At 40.6% G+C, this 20,412-nt stretch overlaps 1 protein-coding gene across 4 annotated transcripts in view; it reads right to left on the bottom strand.

Annotated features, from left to right (window-relative positions):
• LOC104611082 (uncharacterized) overlaps positions 1-20,412 on the bottom strand; it is a 41,459-nt gene that overhangs the window by 8,691 nt on the left and 12,356 nt on the right. For all 4 annotated transcript variants that reach the window (XR_016085427.1, XR_016085428.1, XM_019200049.2 and 1 more), the window contains exons 6-8: positions 11,613-11,757; positions 11,487-11,525; positions 11,336-11,410 (exon numbers count right to left, since the gene is read on the bottom strand). Coding sequence is in view for 2 of the 4 variants with exons in the window: in XM_019200049.2 (XP_019055594.1) it covers positions 11,336-11,410; positions 11,487-11,525; positions 11,613-11,757 (259 nt within the window). In the remaining 2 variants the exon portion in view is untranslated. The remainder of the gene's footprint in view (positions 1-11,335; positions 11,411-11,486; positions 11,526-11,612; positions 11,758-20,412) is intronic.

Below are 20,412 nucleotides of genomic sequence, written 5' to 3' on the forward strand. Positions count from 1 at the left end.
TACTAAGCCAAGAGAAAAAAAAGACTCAAATCCTATTGTAAACTGACACCCTATTAGTAAAACTGCCATTACTCCCTCAAAACAATGTTAAGTTTACAAGTTCTGAGACGAAGCCTTGAAAATATGTTGATATAAACCTCAACTTCTCAAAATTCCAAATGACCCTTAATGTTCGTGATTAACCTATCTCTAAGACACCAACTAAACTATTTTTTAGAGAGAAGGCAAAGTATATAACTCTTAAAAAAATCAAATTGAATGCCTATCAAAAAAAATTCAAATTCACCAAAAGCAAACCACTGAAAAGATATGATATTTTCATTGGGCAACAGATCATAAGAAAACTAATTTCTTTCTCCATGGGTTCTTTTCCTTTTCCTTTATCAGCATCAACAAGAGAAAGAAGCATGTGTACTTTTCAACAGAGATACCACCCACTCCAGCATATCAGTCCCAATCATAGTTGTCAAGGCGACACCTAGGCGATAAGGCATTCTTGGAGGGTTGCCTCGCTCAAACACCTACATATTTATATGTAAGACACCACACAATATTTTATATTTTTATTTTATGTTATTAATAGTATCAGACCAAATTATTCATATTGTGGGTTTATAATATTAATATTGCTATTCTTATACTAGTTTCTTTTTGTTATTTTCTTATTTGTTTGGGTTCTATCGAGACACAAATCAGTGACATAGCCTTGAACCCTTTAGGACTTTAAAACCTGAATTGATAAGTAAAAAATAACTTGAGATTTTATCCAGTTGACACACAAGAACAATCAATAGGACTTCTTCCCTTTCTTATTTTCCTACTCATAAATATGTTCAATTTCTATCTATCGATGTGGGTTTTATACTTATTTCATGAGAATTATGGTGACTATTAGTTAAAGATCAATACTTGTTACTATGAAACCTAGGGATCTACCCTAGGATTTATGCTTTTTTTATTTTAAAAAGAACTCATCACCTAGGCGACACCTAGATGCCTGCCTAGGCGACTAGGCAACAAGGCACTCCCTTATCACCTAACTTCGCCTTGGAGCCTTGAAAACTATGGTCCCAATGGATTGCTAAGTACAGATCTTTGAAAGCAGTTCAATTGGTTCAAGTGTAAAGGATTAGTTATCTAATCGGTCACTCATTATGCAGAAATAATTCAGTTGTTGACCCCTCCATAAGGTGTTTTTTGAAAATTACTTACATTCTACAACATGAATTTTGAAGTTAATTTGATCTTGTTCTTTATTTCTAGATCATTTACTCATAATGCAGCAAATTATTAAGTTGCATAACACTTCCCATGATGGTATTACAAATTTAATAATCGTTGTTTGTTCAACTGGTAGCCCATGTCTGTCAAGGATTGCCAGAAGTTTTCACAGACCTTCAGGGTAACAGTACTTTTTATATCATTGTTAGGGTGGGTGGCTCATCTAGAATTGAAATTGAGGCACCTCTTCAGCACCTCAAGCATGCTTCATCCTTTGGTAACAGAAACAGACCAAATTGACAGAACCCTTCTTTACTAGTTGAATCACTTAAAACCCCTATAAATGAATGCAGACACTGCAAGAATCATTTATTTTTCTCTGCAATACCAATCTCTAAAATTATGAAATAATCATGCAGAAAAGTATAATGTACCAAAAATACAAAACAGGCTTTTTTTTTTGAGAAAAAGGTAAAGCAATTCATTAAACAAACTGAAACAGATAATAGACCTACCCAATAAGGTACTAGACGAAATAGAAAAAAGAATTATCAGAACTGCTGTCACACAGAACACATCTGCTGGGTTCTACCTCCCTTCCTTTCTGTTAGTGTTCGGTCTGCCTGTTAGAATGAGAGAGAAGAGAGGAGAGAAAGAGAGAAAAGAGAAGAGCAGAAGAGAAACAAGGAGAAAAAATTCTGGTTCGAATGAGAGAAAAGTTCACTCTCCCATTCGGCCAGATGTATTTTATATTACTAAAATAATGTGGAAAAGTCACATATGTGCCCCTACTTAAGTTAGGGACATTAAATCTAACATAAACTTACACATCAGCACCTAAACACAAGCACAATGACAGAATTACCCCTACATAAATCGACACTAACACTCCCCCTCAAGCTGGAGAGTATATATCATATAATCCCAGCTTGTTACATATGTAGTCCATTCTCCCCCGACTCAACCCTTTAGTAAACAAATCTGCCCACTGGTTCCCTGTGTTGACATATGCAGTGTCTATCACTCCACTCAGCACCTTCTCTCTAACAAAGTGATAGTCAACCTCTATGTGTTTAGTTCTCTCATGAAACACTGGATTAGAGGAAATGTGAACTGCAGCCTGATTGTCACAGTAGAGCTTCATTGGAGTATCAACAATGTATCCCATCTCCTGTAGAAGGTTCCTTAGCCACACTAATTCACAAGTAGTATGTGCCATAGCTCTATATTCTGCCTCTGCACTGCTTCTTGCTATTACTGTCTACTTCTTGCTTTTCCATGTCACCAGATTACCCCCAAGAAAAGTGCAATAGCCTGTGGTAGATCTCCTATCAGATACAGAATCGGCCCAATCAGCATCGGTATATCCTTCTATTTCAAGTTTTCCACCACTTCTGTATATCAAAATGCAACCAGAAGCCCCCTTTAAATACCTTACAATCCTTATAACCACATCCCAATGTGGAACCAGAGGTTTATGCATGAACTGACTTACCACACTAACTGCGAATGAAATGTCTGGCCGAGTGATGGTTAGGTCAGTTTACCTACCAACCGCCGGTATCTGCCAGGGTCTTCAAACACTGCACCCATATCACTGCTCAACTTAGTGTTTGTTTCCATAGGAGTTTCAGCTGGTTTAGCACCTAACAAACCTGTTTCTTCAAGCAAATCAAGAGCATATTTCCTCTTACACAAGTTAATACCATGCTTGGACCTTGCTACTTCTATCCCCAAGAAATACTTCAATTTACCAAGGTCCTTTGTCTGAAAATGTTCTTGTAGAAAGATCTTCAACCTATCAATGCCCATTTTATCATTCCCGGTAATGACAATATCATCTACATACACCACTAATAGGATCTTCCCTGCCTGAGAGTCATGACAGAAGACGGAATGGTCAACTTGGCACTGTTTCATACCAAACTTCTTTACTACCTCACTAAATCTGCCAAACCATGCTCGAAGAGACTATTTAAGCCCATAAATGGCCTTCAGTAGCCGGCACACCTTACCATCCTCCCCCTGAGCAACAAACCCTGGTGGTTGCTCCATATAGACCTCCTCAAGCAGATCACCATGCAAGAAAGCATTCTTGAAATCAAGCTGATAGAGGGGCCAATCATACATCGCAGCAAGAGAAATCACAACACAGACTAAACCAATCTTAGCAACTAGGGAGAAAGTCTCTGTGTAATCAATACCATAGGTTTGGGAATACCCTTTGGCAACCAATCTAGCTTTCAGCCGCTCTACACTACCATCAGGTAAGTACTTAACCGTATAAACCCACTTACAGCCAACAACCTGATTACTAGGAGGAAGAGTGGTAAGTTCCCATGTATGATTATGAGCCAAAGATGAGAGTTCTTCTTCCATCGCACAACACCATCCTGGAGAGGCAAGGGCTTCCTGGACATCCTTAGGTATAACAACAAAGGATAACAAAGAAATAAACTGGCAATGGGAAGTGGAAAGGTGAGTCAGTGAAACATAATTAGAAATAGGATGAAGGGTACAATTGCACTTACCTTTCCGCAAGGCAATGGGAAGATCAAGATCAGATACTGAGGTCAGGGCTGGTGTGGTAACAGCTGCCAGATCTGTTGACGATGATGAAGCTGGAGGAGGTGCCAGTACATGTGGGCGATGTGTATACACGTGATGGATCAGTGGTCGTTCAATAGGTGGTGGCACCGGAGACAAAGACTTGGTCACTGCGGGAACAAGAGGAACAGAGTCCACAACTGGAAGAGGAAGAGGAGGAGGTGATGAGGAGGAAGAAACATCACCGGACCCCAAGAAGAATGGAGTAGACTCAAAGAAAGTAACATCAGCACATACAAAGGAACGTCGAGAGCTAGGGTGATAACACTTATACCCTTTCTGAGTCCGGTAATAGCCAAGGAAGATGCACTTAATAGACTCTGCATCTAACTAGTCCATTCCTGGCCCCAGATTATGAACAAAACAAACACGTCCAAAAACTCGAGGAGAGGAAACGGAGACAAGGTAGGAAACAATGTGGTGAATGGGGAATGACCATCAAGGATAGACATGGGCATCCGGTTAACCAGGAAGCAGGAAGTAAGCACTACATCACTCCAAAAGGATTTGGGAACATTCATGTGATGCATGAGGGACCGAGCTGTTTCCAAGAGGTGACGATTCTTTCTCTCAGCCACCCCGTCTTGTTGTGGGATGTAGGTACATGAAGTCTAATGGATAATGCCATGTTGGTCTAGGTAGTCCTGAAATGATGAAGAGAGATATTCACGGCTATTATCAGAACGAAAAATTTTAATGTGAACACCAAATTGGTTGCGAATCTCAGCATAAAACTTTTGGAAAATAGTAAACAATTCACTTCTTTCTTTCATTAAATAGAGCCACGTCATCCTTGAATAATCATTGACAAAAATGAAAAAATATTTATATCCATTGTATGACATCACTTTATAAAGACCCCAAACATCTGAATGAACCAAAGAAAAAGGACTCAATACACGATAATCAACTCTAGGACTAAAGGGAACAGGATGATGTTTCCCCAACTGACATGACTCACAATCCAAAACAGAAAGATGACTCAATGAAGGAACCCAAGACTTCAAAACTTTCAGTGAAGGATGACCAAATCGACAGTGCCACTGGAGAGGAGAGAGGGACGATTGGAGAGCTGTTGACGTACTTCCACCACCATCAAGATAATACAATCCACCAGCTTCATGCCCTCCACCAATCTTCATCCCCGTCTTAAGATCTTGAAAAACACACGAAGAGGGGTAAAAGGTAATGGAGCAATTAAGAGACTTGGTCAACTTACTAACAGACATAAGATTAAAAGGAAATTTAGGGACATACAAAACTAAGGATAGGGATACAGGGTCCAGGTCAACATTACCAACACCACAAATGGAGGATGTGGAACCATTAGCAAGGATAGCAGATTGTGATGTTGAGCAATGAGAAAACACACCTAGAGTTCCAGTCATGTGATCGGAGGCTCCAAAATCAATAATCCAAGGATGGGGTGTAGATGCCAGACAAGCCATACCTGAGTGTGCGAGAGTGGTCGTGTTCTGCTGAGATGTGGCCTATACTAACCTCTCATACTCATCATGGGGAATACTCATCATCTCCTTCCCAGCAACATCTGTGGATGTAGGAGGTACCTGATCGGCTAAATGGCTCTCCTGTCTGAAGCTACTATCACTGGTCATGGCATAATTGGTCCAAGTTGAAAGTGGACCATGCAAGTCATAGCAGTAATTGATTGTATGTCAATCCATACAACAGTGTGTACACCTCCTTGGACCTCTACCACGGGCTCCCCCTGAATTTCGACCTCCAGTACGACCACCACCATGGTTATATGTAGGTCCACTACCACCACTCCAGCCATATGCCGGTCCAATACTACCACTACGGCTAGACTGAGCTCCCCGAGCTCCACCTCTAACACCACGGCCTCTGGATACTACTAGGGCTGATCTATCGGAAATATTAGGGTTCTCAGTAGATCCAATGGAAATCCTCCTGAGTCAAGCAAACACCTATTCTAAGGAAGGGAGAGCTGACCCTCCTAGTATTTGAGCCTGCACTAGTTCATATTCAGATTTCAGCCCCACCAAAAACCGAGTCACATCAAGTTGTTATCTCTGTTGTTGCTGAATTTTGAGGTGATAAACATTCAATTCATTACGAATATTTCTCATACTAGCATAGTACTCCTCAAGACTTTGATTACCCTATTGTAGATTAAAGTATTCCTGGTGCAACTGATATACTCTGGTTGTGTTTTCTTGACCCGAATACAGCTTCTTAGCATGGTCCCACACTTCTTTGGCAGTATCAAGGAACATGAAATTTACACTAATCTTGGGTTCCATACTATTCCATAACCATGTGATGATCTGTGCATCTGCCTGCTCCCAATCATCATACTCAGGAGAATCGGTGGAAGGTTTTTCATCCCTTATGTGCTTCACCTTCTTCTTTGCCTTAAGAAAGACTTCTACAGATTTGGCCCAACTACACCTGATTTCAGCACTTACTACTGCTGCAAATTGCACTTTTTACACCACAAACCCAACTCCACGACTGCCTGAAACTTCCCAACACTGTTTGAGGAACACCCCCCCCTTCGAATCACACTGAAGGGTGCACAAACTCTAGCACTCTACAATCTGAAATCCCACCATACAGTCTGAAATAGACTTCTCATTTGATTCACACCAAAAAAAATGCATAAAACCTCTTACCTTATCACCGAAAATCAGACCACACAAGACACCCACTGCACCATATGAATCAGCCCTCTTCTCTTCATCGATTAGGGGAGGGCTTCTTAGAAACTGCAGCAACCGACCACAAACACCACAACTGGAGGCATAGAAACCTCCAAGGGAAGAGGGCGATCACTCCTTTGCAGCCCTATCCCTTATCTCTAGCTGATGGCGAAGAAAATAAGAGAAAACCCTAGGCTGGGTGCGCAGATAACAGAATTCTGGGCAGATCCGATTTGCTCAGTTCAGCTCTGATACCATGTTAGTGTTCGGTCTGCCTGTTAGACTGATAACAGTCAAGGAAGAGAGAGACAAGAGAGAAGGAGAGAAAGAGAGAAAGGAGAAGAGCAGAAGAGAAACAAGGAGAAAAGATTCTGGTTCGAATGAGAGAAAAGTTCACTCTCCCATTCGGCCAGATGTATTTTATATTACTAAATTAATGTGGAAAAGTCACATATGCCCCTACTTAAGTTAGGGACATTAAATCTAACAAAAACTTACACATCAGCACCTAAACACAAGCACAAAGACAGAATTACCCCTACATACTCGACACTAAAACTCTCTTTGACAACTTCTAAGCTGCTAGACACCTCCCCAAAGCTGTAACCCACAAGCAGAAAGAGACTTTTAGAGGAGCCACCGTTTTCCAAACCAAGTCCTCAGGAAAATTAGCTTCTACCTCAGAACAAATACTTTTGCAGAAGGATTTGACTGTGAAAGAACCTGATTTCTCCCCTAACCAAATCCTCTTGTCCCTCCTGCTATCCACCCTCACAGCATTCAGGATCTGCATTATTTCTTCCCACTGTTCCACTTCCCAATCGTTTAGGTTCCTTCTGAAGCTAGGACACCATACCTCTGCCCCTCAATCCTGAGATAACACCTCCAACACCATGCAATCCTTGCTAAGAGCAATCTCAAAAATAGTTGGGAATCTGTTCTTAAGAGGGCTATCCCTGCACCAGACCTCATACCAAAAGCTGACTCTTGACCCCGTCTCCTACTCTCCTACTTCCATCCTGATTCCTTGCCCAAAATCCTTCTCTGCTCTCTGAATGCCCCTCCACACCGCACATCCATACAGAACATTTGATTCTCCTGGATCCCAGTTAGAGTTCCTTGAACCATACCTAGCCTCTATTACTCTTCTCCATTGGCTTGTGACATGTTCATTCCACCTCCAATACCATTTCCCTAGACAGGCTAAGTTGAACTTTCTTAAATCCCTTAAGCCCAACCATCCAGCCTTTCTTGACTTACACACTTTAATCCAATTGACTAAATGAAATTTAAACTCATCCCTCCACCCCTACCACAGAAAATCTTTCATTGTCTTCTCCAAAATCTTGGCCATGCTAGCCGGAATAGGGAAGAGAGATAATAAATAAGTAGGAAGAGAAGACAAAACACTTTAATAAAATTAATTTACCTCCCTTCGATAAGTATCTTGATTTCCAAGAAGCTAGTTTCCTCTCCATTCTTTCCACCACAGGTTCCCATATCTTCTTAGATGTGCATTTTTCTCCCAGCAGCATTCCCAAATACTTCAATGGAAACTCCCCAATCTTATAGCGTACTCTATCTGCCAACACTTCCAGATTATGGCCAGCCCCCACTGCCAATAATTCACTTTTGTGCAAGTTAACTTTAAGCGCAAAGACCACTTCAAACCAAACTAATATCATTCTTATTCTTTCCATTTGGTCTTCTGATGCCTTGGCAAAGAATGGGTGTCATCTGCATACTGTAACAGAGCAACCCCCACATCTTCTCCACCTTAAAACCTTTGAGGAGACCTCCTTCAACTGTCTTGGTCACCCTCATGCTCAGAGCTTCCGATATGCAGATAAATAGCAGGGGGAAGAAGGGATCACCTTGCTTTAATCCCCTCAAACTCTGAAACCTTCCTGCCAATACCCCATTTATCAAAATTGAAAAGCTAGCTGTGTATGCAAACCTTATTCCAATTTCTCCACCTCCTTCCAAAATTGAACCTTTTAAGCATGTAGTCCAAAAACTCCCAATTTACGTGGTCATACGCCTTCTCCATGTCAACTTTCTCCACTTCTTCTCTTGGAATCAATGAGCTCATTAGCCACTATAACTCCATCAAAAATTTGCCTCCCATCTACAAAAGCTCCCTGAGAACTTTGTACACGCTGCTAACAAGGCTTATAGGTCTGAATTTTTTAGACCAACTGCCCCTTTCTTTTTGGGGATCAAAGATAAAAAAGTAGAGTTCAGGCTTCTCTCAAATGTTCCATTATGATGGAACTCCTGGAACACCTCCATTAGATCCTTCTTTATGAAGCTCCAACTTCTTTTAGAAAATCCCATTGTAAACCCATCCGGCCCTGGTGCTTTGTCACCTCCAATTTTTTCAATTGCAACTCTTACTTCCTCTTCTGCAAATTCTGCTTCCACTTGACTTGCCTCTAGTTGGGAAAGACTCTTAAACAGCAGCCCGTCCAACTTCAGTCTCCTCCTCCATCATTCTTTATAAAGATTTTCATAGTAATTTGTGGCTATTTCCCTAATCCTTCCTTCCTCTTCAATCACTTCCCAACTTTCCTCCAACCTTTTGATAGTATTTACCCTTCTTCTCCCGTTTGCTATTTTACGAAATAAAGCTGTGTTTTTATCCCCCTGTTTTAGCCATAAGCATCTAGAGCATTGTCTCCACTTAACCTCTTCCTGGAAGCACAATTTGTCAAAGTCCAACTTTGCCCTTGCCCTCCTTTGTTTCTCTTCTTCTGCAATTCTTCTCACTTCCTCCACTCTATCCACCTCTACATTTGCCTTAGGAACTCCTGTTTTTTCACCTCTAAACCTTTAAACACCTGCCTCTTCCATTTTTTTCAACTCTGACTTTACATAAGAGATCTTACAAAAAGCATGGCTTGCTGTTCCAGTTACTGTACATTCCTCCCACTACCTTCTATTCTGATCCAGAAGTCCTTCCTCTTCCAGCCACATATGTTCGAATCTGAAGGGGGGGGAGGGGTTAGTTGTCACTGTTCCTTTGCAATCCAACAGAATTGATGAGTGGTCTGATAAAGGACAGGGCAGGTTAGGGAAATTCTCCTCCCAGACAGTAGAGACTACAAATCTGTCCAGTTTTTCTAAAACTGGGTCCTCCTGGTTGTTTGTCCAAGTATATCTTGCCCCCGCTAAAGGTAAATCCACTAGCTCCCATCTTCTCATAAACTGTGAGAAGATATGTTCCATACAGCTAATAAGTAATCATAAAACTGAAAATTATTATACATTTTGTGATACTAATATGTAAAAAGATAAGATTATCATGCAGAAAAGTATAATGTACCAAAAATACAAAATAGGCTTCCCTAACTGGTCTGTGCCATACAGTTAATAATAAATTATGTGCATACTTCTAGGAAAATCCAGAAAATATCTAAATAATCAAGAATAGGTATTTAGGATCTTGACAGAAGAAAAAATGTGCAAAGGTTTTGCTTGCAGGTCAACAGAACATTTCCCAATGTATCAGTAAAATGCCTGTCTTTAATTCAGCATAAATGGGAAAATTAAGTGATAAACACACAAGAATGTCATAGCATCAAACAGTACAACCATCCGGTTTGACCATTCAACTTGCTTAAATAAAGAAAAGAAAGGGGTTCTGAACTTCAGATTATCTTTTAAAACTATTTTACATCAAAATAAGCATAAAACAACAAATATTAAAGGTTACAACACCTATTAATACATGTACTAGTTAATGACCCTACACTCAATACAGGGAAAATTACAGAGGTTTGGGGTGAAGGATAATAGTCAACAAATATGGGCTGAGGTCAATGGGGTGGGAAGCGATGCAAATACATAAGAGAGGTGTAATGCAAATCTGTGGTGAACTTAACTAATATATCACCTTCAAACCTGGAAATTGTGAACATACACAATTCAGGATGTCTGGATTGAAAATAAGGGATTATGTTTGGCATACTCCGACTCATACAGTATTGCTTTTTACTACAAAGCAACCATGAATCAATTAGGAATACTATGACTTGGTGTGTGGCAATGTGGTATAGGCACATCAGCCTACAAGGAATATAAATGACTGGGAAACAGACTCCCTTTTAGGTCTGTTGGAGCTCCTTAAGCAGGCTAAAATCTAGATGATTCTCCTGATATCAGACAGTGCAGTGGTGATGGCAGGAGCTTCTTCTCAATCGAATCCTTTTACTCAGCATTGGAACAACAGTCAGACAATTTTGCCTCTTTAAGATGGCTGAGTCCATGTATCCTCTAAAGTTTCATTCTTCATACCCACTGCTTTGGACAGATCATTGACCATTGATCACTTAATCAACATGGGCAGACATATCAATGATGTATGCAGTTTGTGCGGACAACATGAGGAATCAATTCAGCACCCCCTCATTCATTGCAAGTTGTCCCTCCCTCCCTCACTCAAGCTGTTCAGACAGCACTATGTGGTCTCCAAAGATAACCATATGTTGATAAACTTGACCTATTTCCCATTTGCTGGAATATGTGGAAAACAAGGAACATGAGGGTTTTTTAAGATAAAACGGGCTACTCCTAAGAGAATCATTGGGCAAGTCAAGGACACTCTCTGACAATAAACGTTCATTCTTAAGGATTTTGAGCTTACGTCAGAGCACTCCAGAAGGAATTGGACTCTGTAATTTTCAACCATTCCTTGGTTTCCTAGAAAGGCTTTGTTTACTTTTTCAGTTTTCTATCCTGTTTGTTTTTGGTCATTCTATATAGAAAGACTAAAATACCTTATAAGTGAGAAAACAGAATTTCTCAACAGAAATAACATGTACCTTTCTGATAACTTCATGCTTTATTTGATAGTTGGCTGCTTCCAACAGCATCTTCCCTGATAATCTCCTCGCTAACTACCATTGAAGGCAAACAAATTTACAAATCCACCAGAAAAATAATAAGTGAACAGTATGTGGACTTTTTTCATACCAATTGATATATCTTTGCCAAAGTAAACATACCACCACCCTGAAAAAGTAAATTAAATTAAAAATTAGGAGAAAGATACAATGATCATAGGTAAATGCTAATTTTAGAAGCAAAAGTAACCACAACCTTGAAAACCACCGACTGGAGTTCCTTCACCCCAACTTTCAATGCAGAAATTGCTAGCACCTTCCACTTACTCAGTCCAAGTTCTAGACTACCATGACCATCAGAAACTCTTTCCAATGAGCAAGGAATAGTGCTATCCTCTCCACTGTGTATAGATTATCAAAAGATTTTATGACATTAATGTGATGAATACTATATTTCTAATGAAAATAAATGCATTTTCAGACATACAATAGGAATCGTCTTCACTAAAAAAATTTAAAATTTTCTAATGATCATTAATATTAAAACATTATGTCACATGGAACCACAATGAGCTTGTATTCGGGGACTGATATTCCAAGCTAGAGCTTTATTGATATCTTTTCATCTGCTGCAAACTGGCAAAGTTTCAATTAAAAGAAGCAAGGGAAAATATATAAAACTTAAAAAGATGACGTAAAAAATGGGCATCAGAACAAAAAAGGAGATTTAATTGCATGCTCTACAAGCACTCAGCATATACAAGCCCTAGTGGAAATGAACTCACAATACCATCTTTCCTGCATAAGCCCCAACCTAGCAAGTCTAAACCTAGGCAGAATGTTCTGTCCTAGGTTCAGCCAGAGAGAGAGAGAGAGAGAGAGAGAGTCTTCAGACAAGAAGCAGTTATAAGTGAACATAAAATCAAGTGGAAACTGATAACTTGAAGGGGATTAGTACAACCCAATTCCACTTAAAGTGCAAGCACTTGGCTGGTTGGTAGCATTAGACACCAAATTAATGTTAGACCATTTGAAAGCCAGAGGACTGAAGTTACCAAACAAATGCACCATGAGAAAGAGCAAGAGAACACTAATCATCTATGGACCTGTCATCAGCAATCCTGCAGAGATAATTTCATTGTGGCCAAACATGTCAAGAAAGGTGAAAATCTTTCCGGAGTATCATCACCTTTGCTGAATGTTGGAGTATCTGGAAGGAGAGAAATAAGTGCACTTTTCAAGAAAACTTAGTCTGAAAAGAAAGATAGCTATAGTTTCTTCTCTCACCTGAGAATGGGCCCTTTCTCATTCAGAATTTAAAGGATTTAGTAGAGAGGATTTCAGGGATAGCCTATGGTTGAATGTAGCAGAGGTTACTATTAATATTTGATTTGTATTTTCTGATTTCTTGTTGTTCTGGTGTTTGTTTTTGGAATGCTCCTTGATCTGAAAGCTCTTCACCAGCACTTATGACACTTTAATCCTTTCTTATTTTATGAAAAAAATCCTCACTTTCAGAAAAGAGGTGGATAATAAATAGACCACAACCTAAAAGAGAAAATACTTATATTAGGCCAAAAGTATTTACAAGTTACAATTACACAAACGCTCCTGTGAGGGTCTAAACAGAAAATATAAAAGATACAAGAGACCGTAAAGCAATAAGGAAAAGGATCAAAAGAAAAGAATACTACAATATACATAACCACATAGGCAGCATTCCTTATATCAGTCTAGGTAGTAGCATTATAAGTCTTTATCTTCTGGTAGTGAAGTGTGGCACACCACATTAAACAGTCATATTTCCTTTGGGTCATTGAAGCTGTTATTTCCTGAATTGTGTCTGTGTATTGTCAAGTCTTCCATATGAAATTTTTCAACATGCCAAGCATTGTAGAACATCATAGTTGTCAAGCAATGAAGGACTTTCTTTTCCTTTTCATCTTGCTGGATGATATTTGGCAACCTTATTATTTTCATACTATGGGAGGTTAATACTATTTTATTTTGTTTGTAGAAGATAATTATTGTTTCATGTGATTGTATTCATTAAACAAATGGAACGGAGTACCTCAGATTATTAAGAATTTCTATGCTATGGTGGAAACCCGAAAAATAAAATATTTCATTAAGATAATGCCAAATTGGATGATGCAGTGTAGACCAAGGTTTAAAGTATCAATACACTTGAAATGAAAAGAAAAAAGTGTATGAAGAGTTTCAATCAAAAAAAAACTCTATCTTTTTTTCTTTATCTGATAATTTGTCAGGGCTGATCATATGTCCTCTTTTATTGGTTAAGGCCAATGAAATAGCCTAACTCAAAGGAAATAGCACATCTGTAAGGTCAAAAATTGATACATATGGTATGATACACACTGAATATGTGCTGTTGGGACTGGTATCTAGTCTCAAGGAGGGTATGGACACTCTCGGTCCACGGGGATCCTGGCCCATTTCCTTTCAGGTAGTAAGATTTTCCACCTAAGTGGAACTCCATAGTCATATTCTCCCAATCGCAAATGACTCAGCCTAATTTATGTAACCATTGCACCCCCAAAATTACATCAGCTCCTGAAAATTGTAACAGGTATAGGTATAGGTCCACGGTCCACCTCAAATAGGTTTCCCTGTATCTTCAGCTGCACCCCTTCACAGAGACCATCACAAGCAATTTGGCCCCCATTGGCTGCCCTGACTACAAACATCTCAGTGTGGTGTATTGCCAGGCCCGGTTGTTTAGAGAGCAGTTGGAATACAAAATTGAGCAAGCTGCCGCTATCAATGAGAATAGACACAGGCAGCCCATTAAAGTCCCCCTAACATGCATAGATCTCAAAGAGATTTAGCCTATTAAGACCTATAAATAAAGGGGGGGGGGGGGGGGAGGGGAGGAGGAGAGTCAGCGTGGGGATGAGGAGATTTGAGGCTTTCATCAACAAGCAAGAGCTTCTGGATCTCCCTCTAAATGGGGGAAAATTCACATGGTCAAATATCCAATATCCAGCAATCCTGAGATGATTGGATAGGTTTTTGCTCTCAAGTGAATGGGTGGATCAACTGGGAGTTCTGGTTCAGGAACCACTTCAGATTCTATTATCGGACCACAAACCTATCATTCTAAGACAATTTGCAATTGTTTCTAGTCCAAAGCCATTCAGATTTGAGAACACTTGGCTTCTTCAACATAACTTTGCGGCTTGGGCAGAAGAAAAGTGGAGAGGTTTTTAGGTAGAGGGATCAGCTGAGTTAAAGCTGATGAGGAAACTTAGCTGCTGAAAGAGGAGTTGAAAGAAAGGAGGGGAGAGGTAGGTAGCGAAGAATGTAGAGAGAAAGAGGTGTTGGAGAAGTTGGCCAGGCTGGAGAGGCTGGAAGAGAAAGAAATATTCCCAAGAGAGGTTAGAATAGAGGAGGGGCTGGAAAGAGAAATAGAGAGATGCTGTTCAGGGAAGAGGTGAGTTGGCAGAAATCAAGGGCTTTATGGTTAAAAGAGGGAGACAAAAATACAGCCTTCTTCCACACTTATGCTTGTGGGAGAAAGAGGAGAAATCTAATTATGAGGGTAGAGGTGGGGGAGGAAGTGGCTGAGGATTGGGAAAATATTCAAAGACTAGTGGTGGAATTCTACAAAAAGTTGTATTCGGGCAGGCAGTGGTGCTGGATTTCTTTGAGAGGTTGAATCAAAAGCCTTGAGTGAGACAGTAGTGGGGTGGTTAGAAAGGGAGATAGAGGTAGGAGAAGTAAGGGAGGCCTTAAAGAAGATAAATGGAAACAAAGCTCCAGGTCCCAATGGGTTCAATTTTAACTTCATAAAACAGTGCTGGCATTTTTTGGAGAATGACTTTATGCAGATGATTAAGGAGTTTTGCGAGATCAGATTGGTAGAAAGAAAAGCCAATGCAACCTTCATTACACTAACACAGAAGAAAGTCGGGGCTGTGAACATCAAGGACTATAGGCCAATCAGCTTAATATGCAGTCCTTACAAACTCTTGCCCAAAGTGTTTCATAAAGTGGTAGGGGAAACTCAAGTGGCCGTTATGGAGGGAAGACAGATTTTAAATGGGGTGATGGTGGCAAGTGAGTGCATAGACTCAAGACTGAGAAGTGGAAGGCCTGGTCTAGTGTGCAAATTAGACATAGAAAAGGCTTATGATAATGTGGAGTGGGGATTCTTGGAAGAAATTCAGAGGCTGATGGGATGCAGAGAGAAGTGGAGTTGGATATTTGGGTGCATCTCTTCTATGTCCCTCTCAGTGATACTTAATGGGGTATCCTCAGAGTTCTTTCACACTTCTAGGGGACTGAGACAAGGGGACCCTCTCTTCCCTTTTCTATTTGTGCTTGTGATGGAAGTCTTAAATTTGTTGATAAAAAGGAGAGTTCAGTAGGGCTGGCTAGAAGGCTTCAATGTCGGGTTAGAGGGGCCAAGCATTTCCCACTTACAATTCGTAGATGACACCCTTATTTTCCTAAATGCGAAGGACCAAGTTCTAAATTTAAGAGTAATTCTGGCCAACTTTGAGTTGTTATCAGGCATGAAGGTGAATATGGAAAAGATACTCTCTATGGAGTTGGAGAGATCAGCCAAGAAGAGATGACCCTATATGCAGCAGCTCTTGATTGTAGGGTAGGGGAGCTCCCTTTCTTCTATTTAGGCCTCCCAATAGGGGCCAAATATAGGTCAGCAAGTACTTGGAAACCTCTTATAGAGAGGATGGTGATGAGGTTGGAAAGGTGGAAAGCAAGATACCTCTCATTTGGGGGCAAAATCACCCTCATTAAAAGTGTGCTATCAAGTCTACCCACTTACTACCTGTCATTGCTAAAAATTCTAGTTTTGGTTGCCAACAAGATAGAAAAAATTCCAAGGGATTTTCTATGGGAAGGGGCAAAGTGACCTAGGAAATTTCATTAGGGGGATAGGGGTTCAGAAGAATAAGGACTTTTAACAAAGCCCTCATGAGGAAATGGGTATGGAGGTTTGGGCTAGAGAAAGAAAGGGAGTCCTTGTGGAGAAGGGTAGTGGTAGGGAAGGGGTGGTGAGATTTGGGTGGGAACTGAGGGAGGTATCAAATTCCTATGGGGTGAGTGTATGGAAGGGCATAATGAACTTTATTCAGGACTTCAGAAGCTCGGTTAGTGTTAAAGTGGGAGATGGTTCTAGAGTGAGGTTTTGGGAGGATGACTGGAGTGGGGTGGGGAAGTTGTGTGAAATCTGTCCAAGACTCTACAGATTGGAAGATCATCAGGTCACTGCTTGATCAAGAGGTGATCCGGAGCTGTGGTTCAGGAGGCCACTGCTTGATCAAGAGGTGGAGGAGTGCATCCCTTTATTGGAAAAGTTAGAGCAGTCCAACATTTCTTTAACAACTGCAGATGGACTGTGGTGGAAGGAGTGCAGAAATGGAAAATTTACAGTGAAATCTTTCTACATGGCTCTCATCAAGGATGAAACATCTTCAGATCAGCTTGGAGGGATCTGGGGAAACCCAATTCCTCCAAGAGTAGAAGGTTTTTGCTTGGCTAGATGCAATGGATAGAGCTCTTACTACGGATCACCTGAAGAGCCACCTGAAGAGCAGAGACTTTAATATGGCCAGCTACTGTTACCTTTGCAAATCTGAAGAAAAAACTGTTTTCCATCTTTTTGTCTCTTGTCACCTAGCAAACTTCATCTGGAAATGTATTTCTTACTATTTGGGATTCCACTTTCCAACCATCTTCAGTAGCTGGACTATTCTAAGGCTGGCCAAAGTTCAGAGGAGAGAAAGAGAGCAAAAATAGTTTGGAGCTGTCCCCTTTGCAGTGTTTGGTCTCTGTGGGGGGGAGAGAAATAGGAGGTTATTTGAAGGAAAGGAAAGAAATACTAAAGAGCTAGTGGCTTCAACCGGCTAAGTTGTTACAGATTGGGTTCTCTCCCTTCAAGATTTCGAGCAATTCAGTTTTTCAGATTTTACAGAGAATTTCTGGGATGTTCTTGAGATTCAAGCCTGCAATATGCATCAGTTTAGTCTTGTATGAAGTGGATCTGTTTGTTTGGTTGTAGATGGGTACTATGGAAGTCTGATGTAATGGGGTGTCATCTTGACAACCAGTAACCTGTATCTGTTTTTTATTTAAAAAAAAAAAAAAATCCATCTTACCTTTCATAAAAAGGCCTGTAAATAAATCTTAAGGGGCCCCATCAACATTAATTCACCAGCATCCTCCTGTGGGTTTTTGGGCCCAGTTTGGTCTTCCTCTCCATCTAAATCTTCATTCAAGAGCATGTAAGTCTGTTAGGCCTTACATTTGTGTTCGGGCCCGAACTTATCATCGTAATTGTAACATAAAACCCTTTCCCTAAGGGCTTGCATCTCAGCCCAGGTAAGGCGCTTGAAGGGTATAGTGGTCTAGGGTGCTCCTTTTGGGATGGTCAAACCAGATTGGTCTAGTTTTGAACTGGGGTTAAGTATTGGTTCAATTGTCCAGGTGAACTTCCTAGACTGGTTCAACTTTTCCTCCTACACCCTACCCCAGCTACTGCCATGACAATGACCGGCCTCTAGCCCTTTACTTCCAATATGATCTCCTCCTTCGCCCTCCCAAAATATCAAGGCCTTTTCAGACCATCTGAAAACTCTAGTTCTTATCTTCTCAAACTCCACCGAGTATTCCTTCACTATGATAACTCATCAAAGTCTTCATAGGCAATGGGTCCAGATCTGGCACCAAGTGCCTCAGTGAGATCTGCCTAGCTACATTGTGGGTGCAAAGACCTAAACCACTAGAACGAAGAAATCGCGTCCCTTCCAGATAGACTGAACCTAACAAGACTCCTTGGTCCCCTGGAGTCTTATGGTATTCGAAATACATCTCTACTTTAAATACCCAAGATAGAGGATCTTCACCTGAGAAATGTGGGAAGTCAAGTTTGGCAAACTTGATGGGTATCCTTAGGTTGCGCCTAACTCCTTCACTGCTCGAAGCCTCTTGTTCGCTTCCATGGTTGTTCACCTGAGAAAACTTCTCAAGTTGGACCATTACCAGCAAGAGCCGCCTTAATCTCCTTCATGTCTCCTTCAAACCAATGTAAGCTAACCTCAAGCCAGTCAACTCTATTTTCGACTGTCAACGATCTGGTATTCATCATGGTGCTTGGATACCAGTTGATGGGTTACTTCCACCACAGGTGCTCTTTTGAGGGTAGCACTCCTACTAGAAAGGAAAATATCTGTATCCATTCCCACGTAGGAGTCACATTCACTGCTTATTATTACAGTTTGTTGTTGAGTTGGGCCTAGTTGTTTTTATTCTTATTTTAAGTTATTTAGTTAGGAAGTTGTTGGGATTTAGGCCCATTAGTTTATGTTTTTAAGTTGTGACTGTTCAGCTACATTAGTAGCCGCCCTACTAAGGGCATCCTTGTAATATCTCATCCTTTAAGTTAAGTATAAATTATAATAAGGGGTTGGCGGCTAGGGTTAATCTAAGAATCCTGGTTGACTTCCTACTTTTTCTCCTCTTTTCTTCTCTACTGCTGAAATCTTCATCTTCCTCTTCTTTCCCTTCACAAGGAATTCAACTAAATCTGCAATCAGTGATTTCTACTTAGTATCATAGCAGGCCAAAGGTTCCTTGAGTTGTTTTCTCATGCAGCCCTAGATCGGCCGACTGCATGGTGATTTAAGAGGCTGATCGAAGATCTTAGGTTAGCCCAGTTTTTGGATTTTTTGGTGGATCTATTTGCCCTGTAGCTAGTCTAGGGTTTCTCATCAAAATCAAGAAAAACTGGAGAAAGGGGAAAAGTCTTATTTCTGTTGGACTCTTCAACTTTGACCTAGGAAGTGGCACCCTAATTTTTTAGGGTTCCTTGGAGTTTTTTGTAAGGGGCAGTCCAAGTCCTACCTGATTTGGAGGCTTCTAGAAAGAGCGGCTGCCTCTTCTCTCTCTTCTCCCATCCCGTAGAAAAGGAATCTTTTGTGGGAAGACAGTCTAGGACACCAAAAAGGTGTTGTTGGTTCCAGAAGTATTTTGTTTGATCTTCTTGCATATTTCAGTTATTTTCTTTTCACTTTTTGAGAAGCATGGAGGGTCACGGAGTTGAAAATAAGCCCGGGAGTGAAATGGGACCAGTGGGAGGAGGTGCTGGAGACCTTTTCAGAACTGGTACCATTACTACAGTTAGGTTGGATGGTGCAAATTACTTAGAATGGTCACAATCTGCAAAGATGGCCATTGGTGCTCGTGGGAAATTAGGATATATCACTGGTGAAGAAGTGAAACCCGAAACTAGCAACTCCGGGTGGGTACAGGAGAATTATATGGTGATGACTTGGTTGTGTAATTCTATGTTGCTCCATATAAGTAAAATTTTTTTATGGGCAAATACAGTTAAGGAAATATGGGATGGGGTTGCAGAAACCTATTCACATAGGGAGAATGTTGCTAGGGCTTATCAGTTGAGAAATCAGATTATTTCTACAAAGTAGGGAGATAGATCTGTTGTAGCCTATTTTTCAGCCCTTAAAACCTTGTGGCAGGAGATTGACCATTTAGAGACATTTGCTTGGGAAACCACTAAGGATGCAGCTACCTATCAAAAACATATAGAGAAGTATAGGGTGTTTGAATTTCTTGTTGGCCTTAATCCTGAGTATGATATTGCAAGAGAGCATCTTCTTTCCAGGGATAGTGTTACCCTCTCCTAGGCATATGCCTTTGTGTCAGGGGAGGAGAGCAAGAGAGATGTGATGATGAAAAATCCTGTTTTTGATCAATCTGCCATGGTGAGTACTGTGAAACCAAAACAAAGTGGAGACCGGGGTGGTAGTGAAATCAAGAAGAAAGAAAAAACAGATTTGATCTGTGACTACTGTAAGAAGCCTAAACACAAAAGAGATACTTGCTGGAAGCTTCACCCACATCTTGTGCTGACTATACTGAAAAATAAGAAGGGAAATGCTCACATGGCAATTACTGGTGACATTCTGGCCCCTCCTACTACAGCTGCTCTGGAGTCTGTTGTAGTTGTTGCAGTAAGGGCCGAACTTAAGAGGTATGGGCAACTTCTA

Source organism: Nelumbo nucifera, chromosome 4, assembly GCF_055504915.1.
Source record: "Nelumbo nucifera cultivar China Antique chromosome 4, China Antique-T2T, whole genome shotgun sequence".
Taxonomy (NCBI): Eukaryota; Viridiplantae; Streptophyta; class Magnoliopsida; order Proteales; family Nelumbonaceae; genus Nelumbo; species Nelumbo nucifera.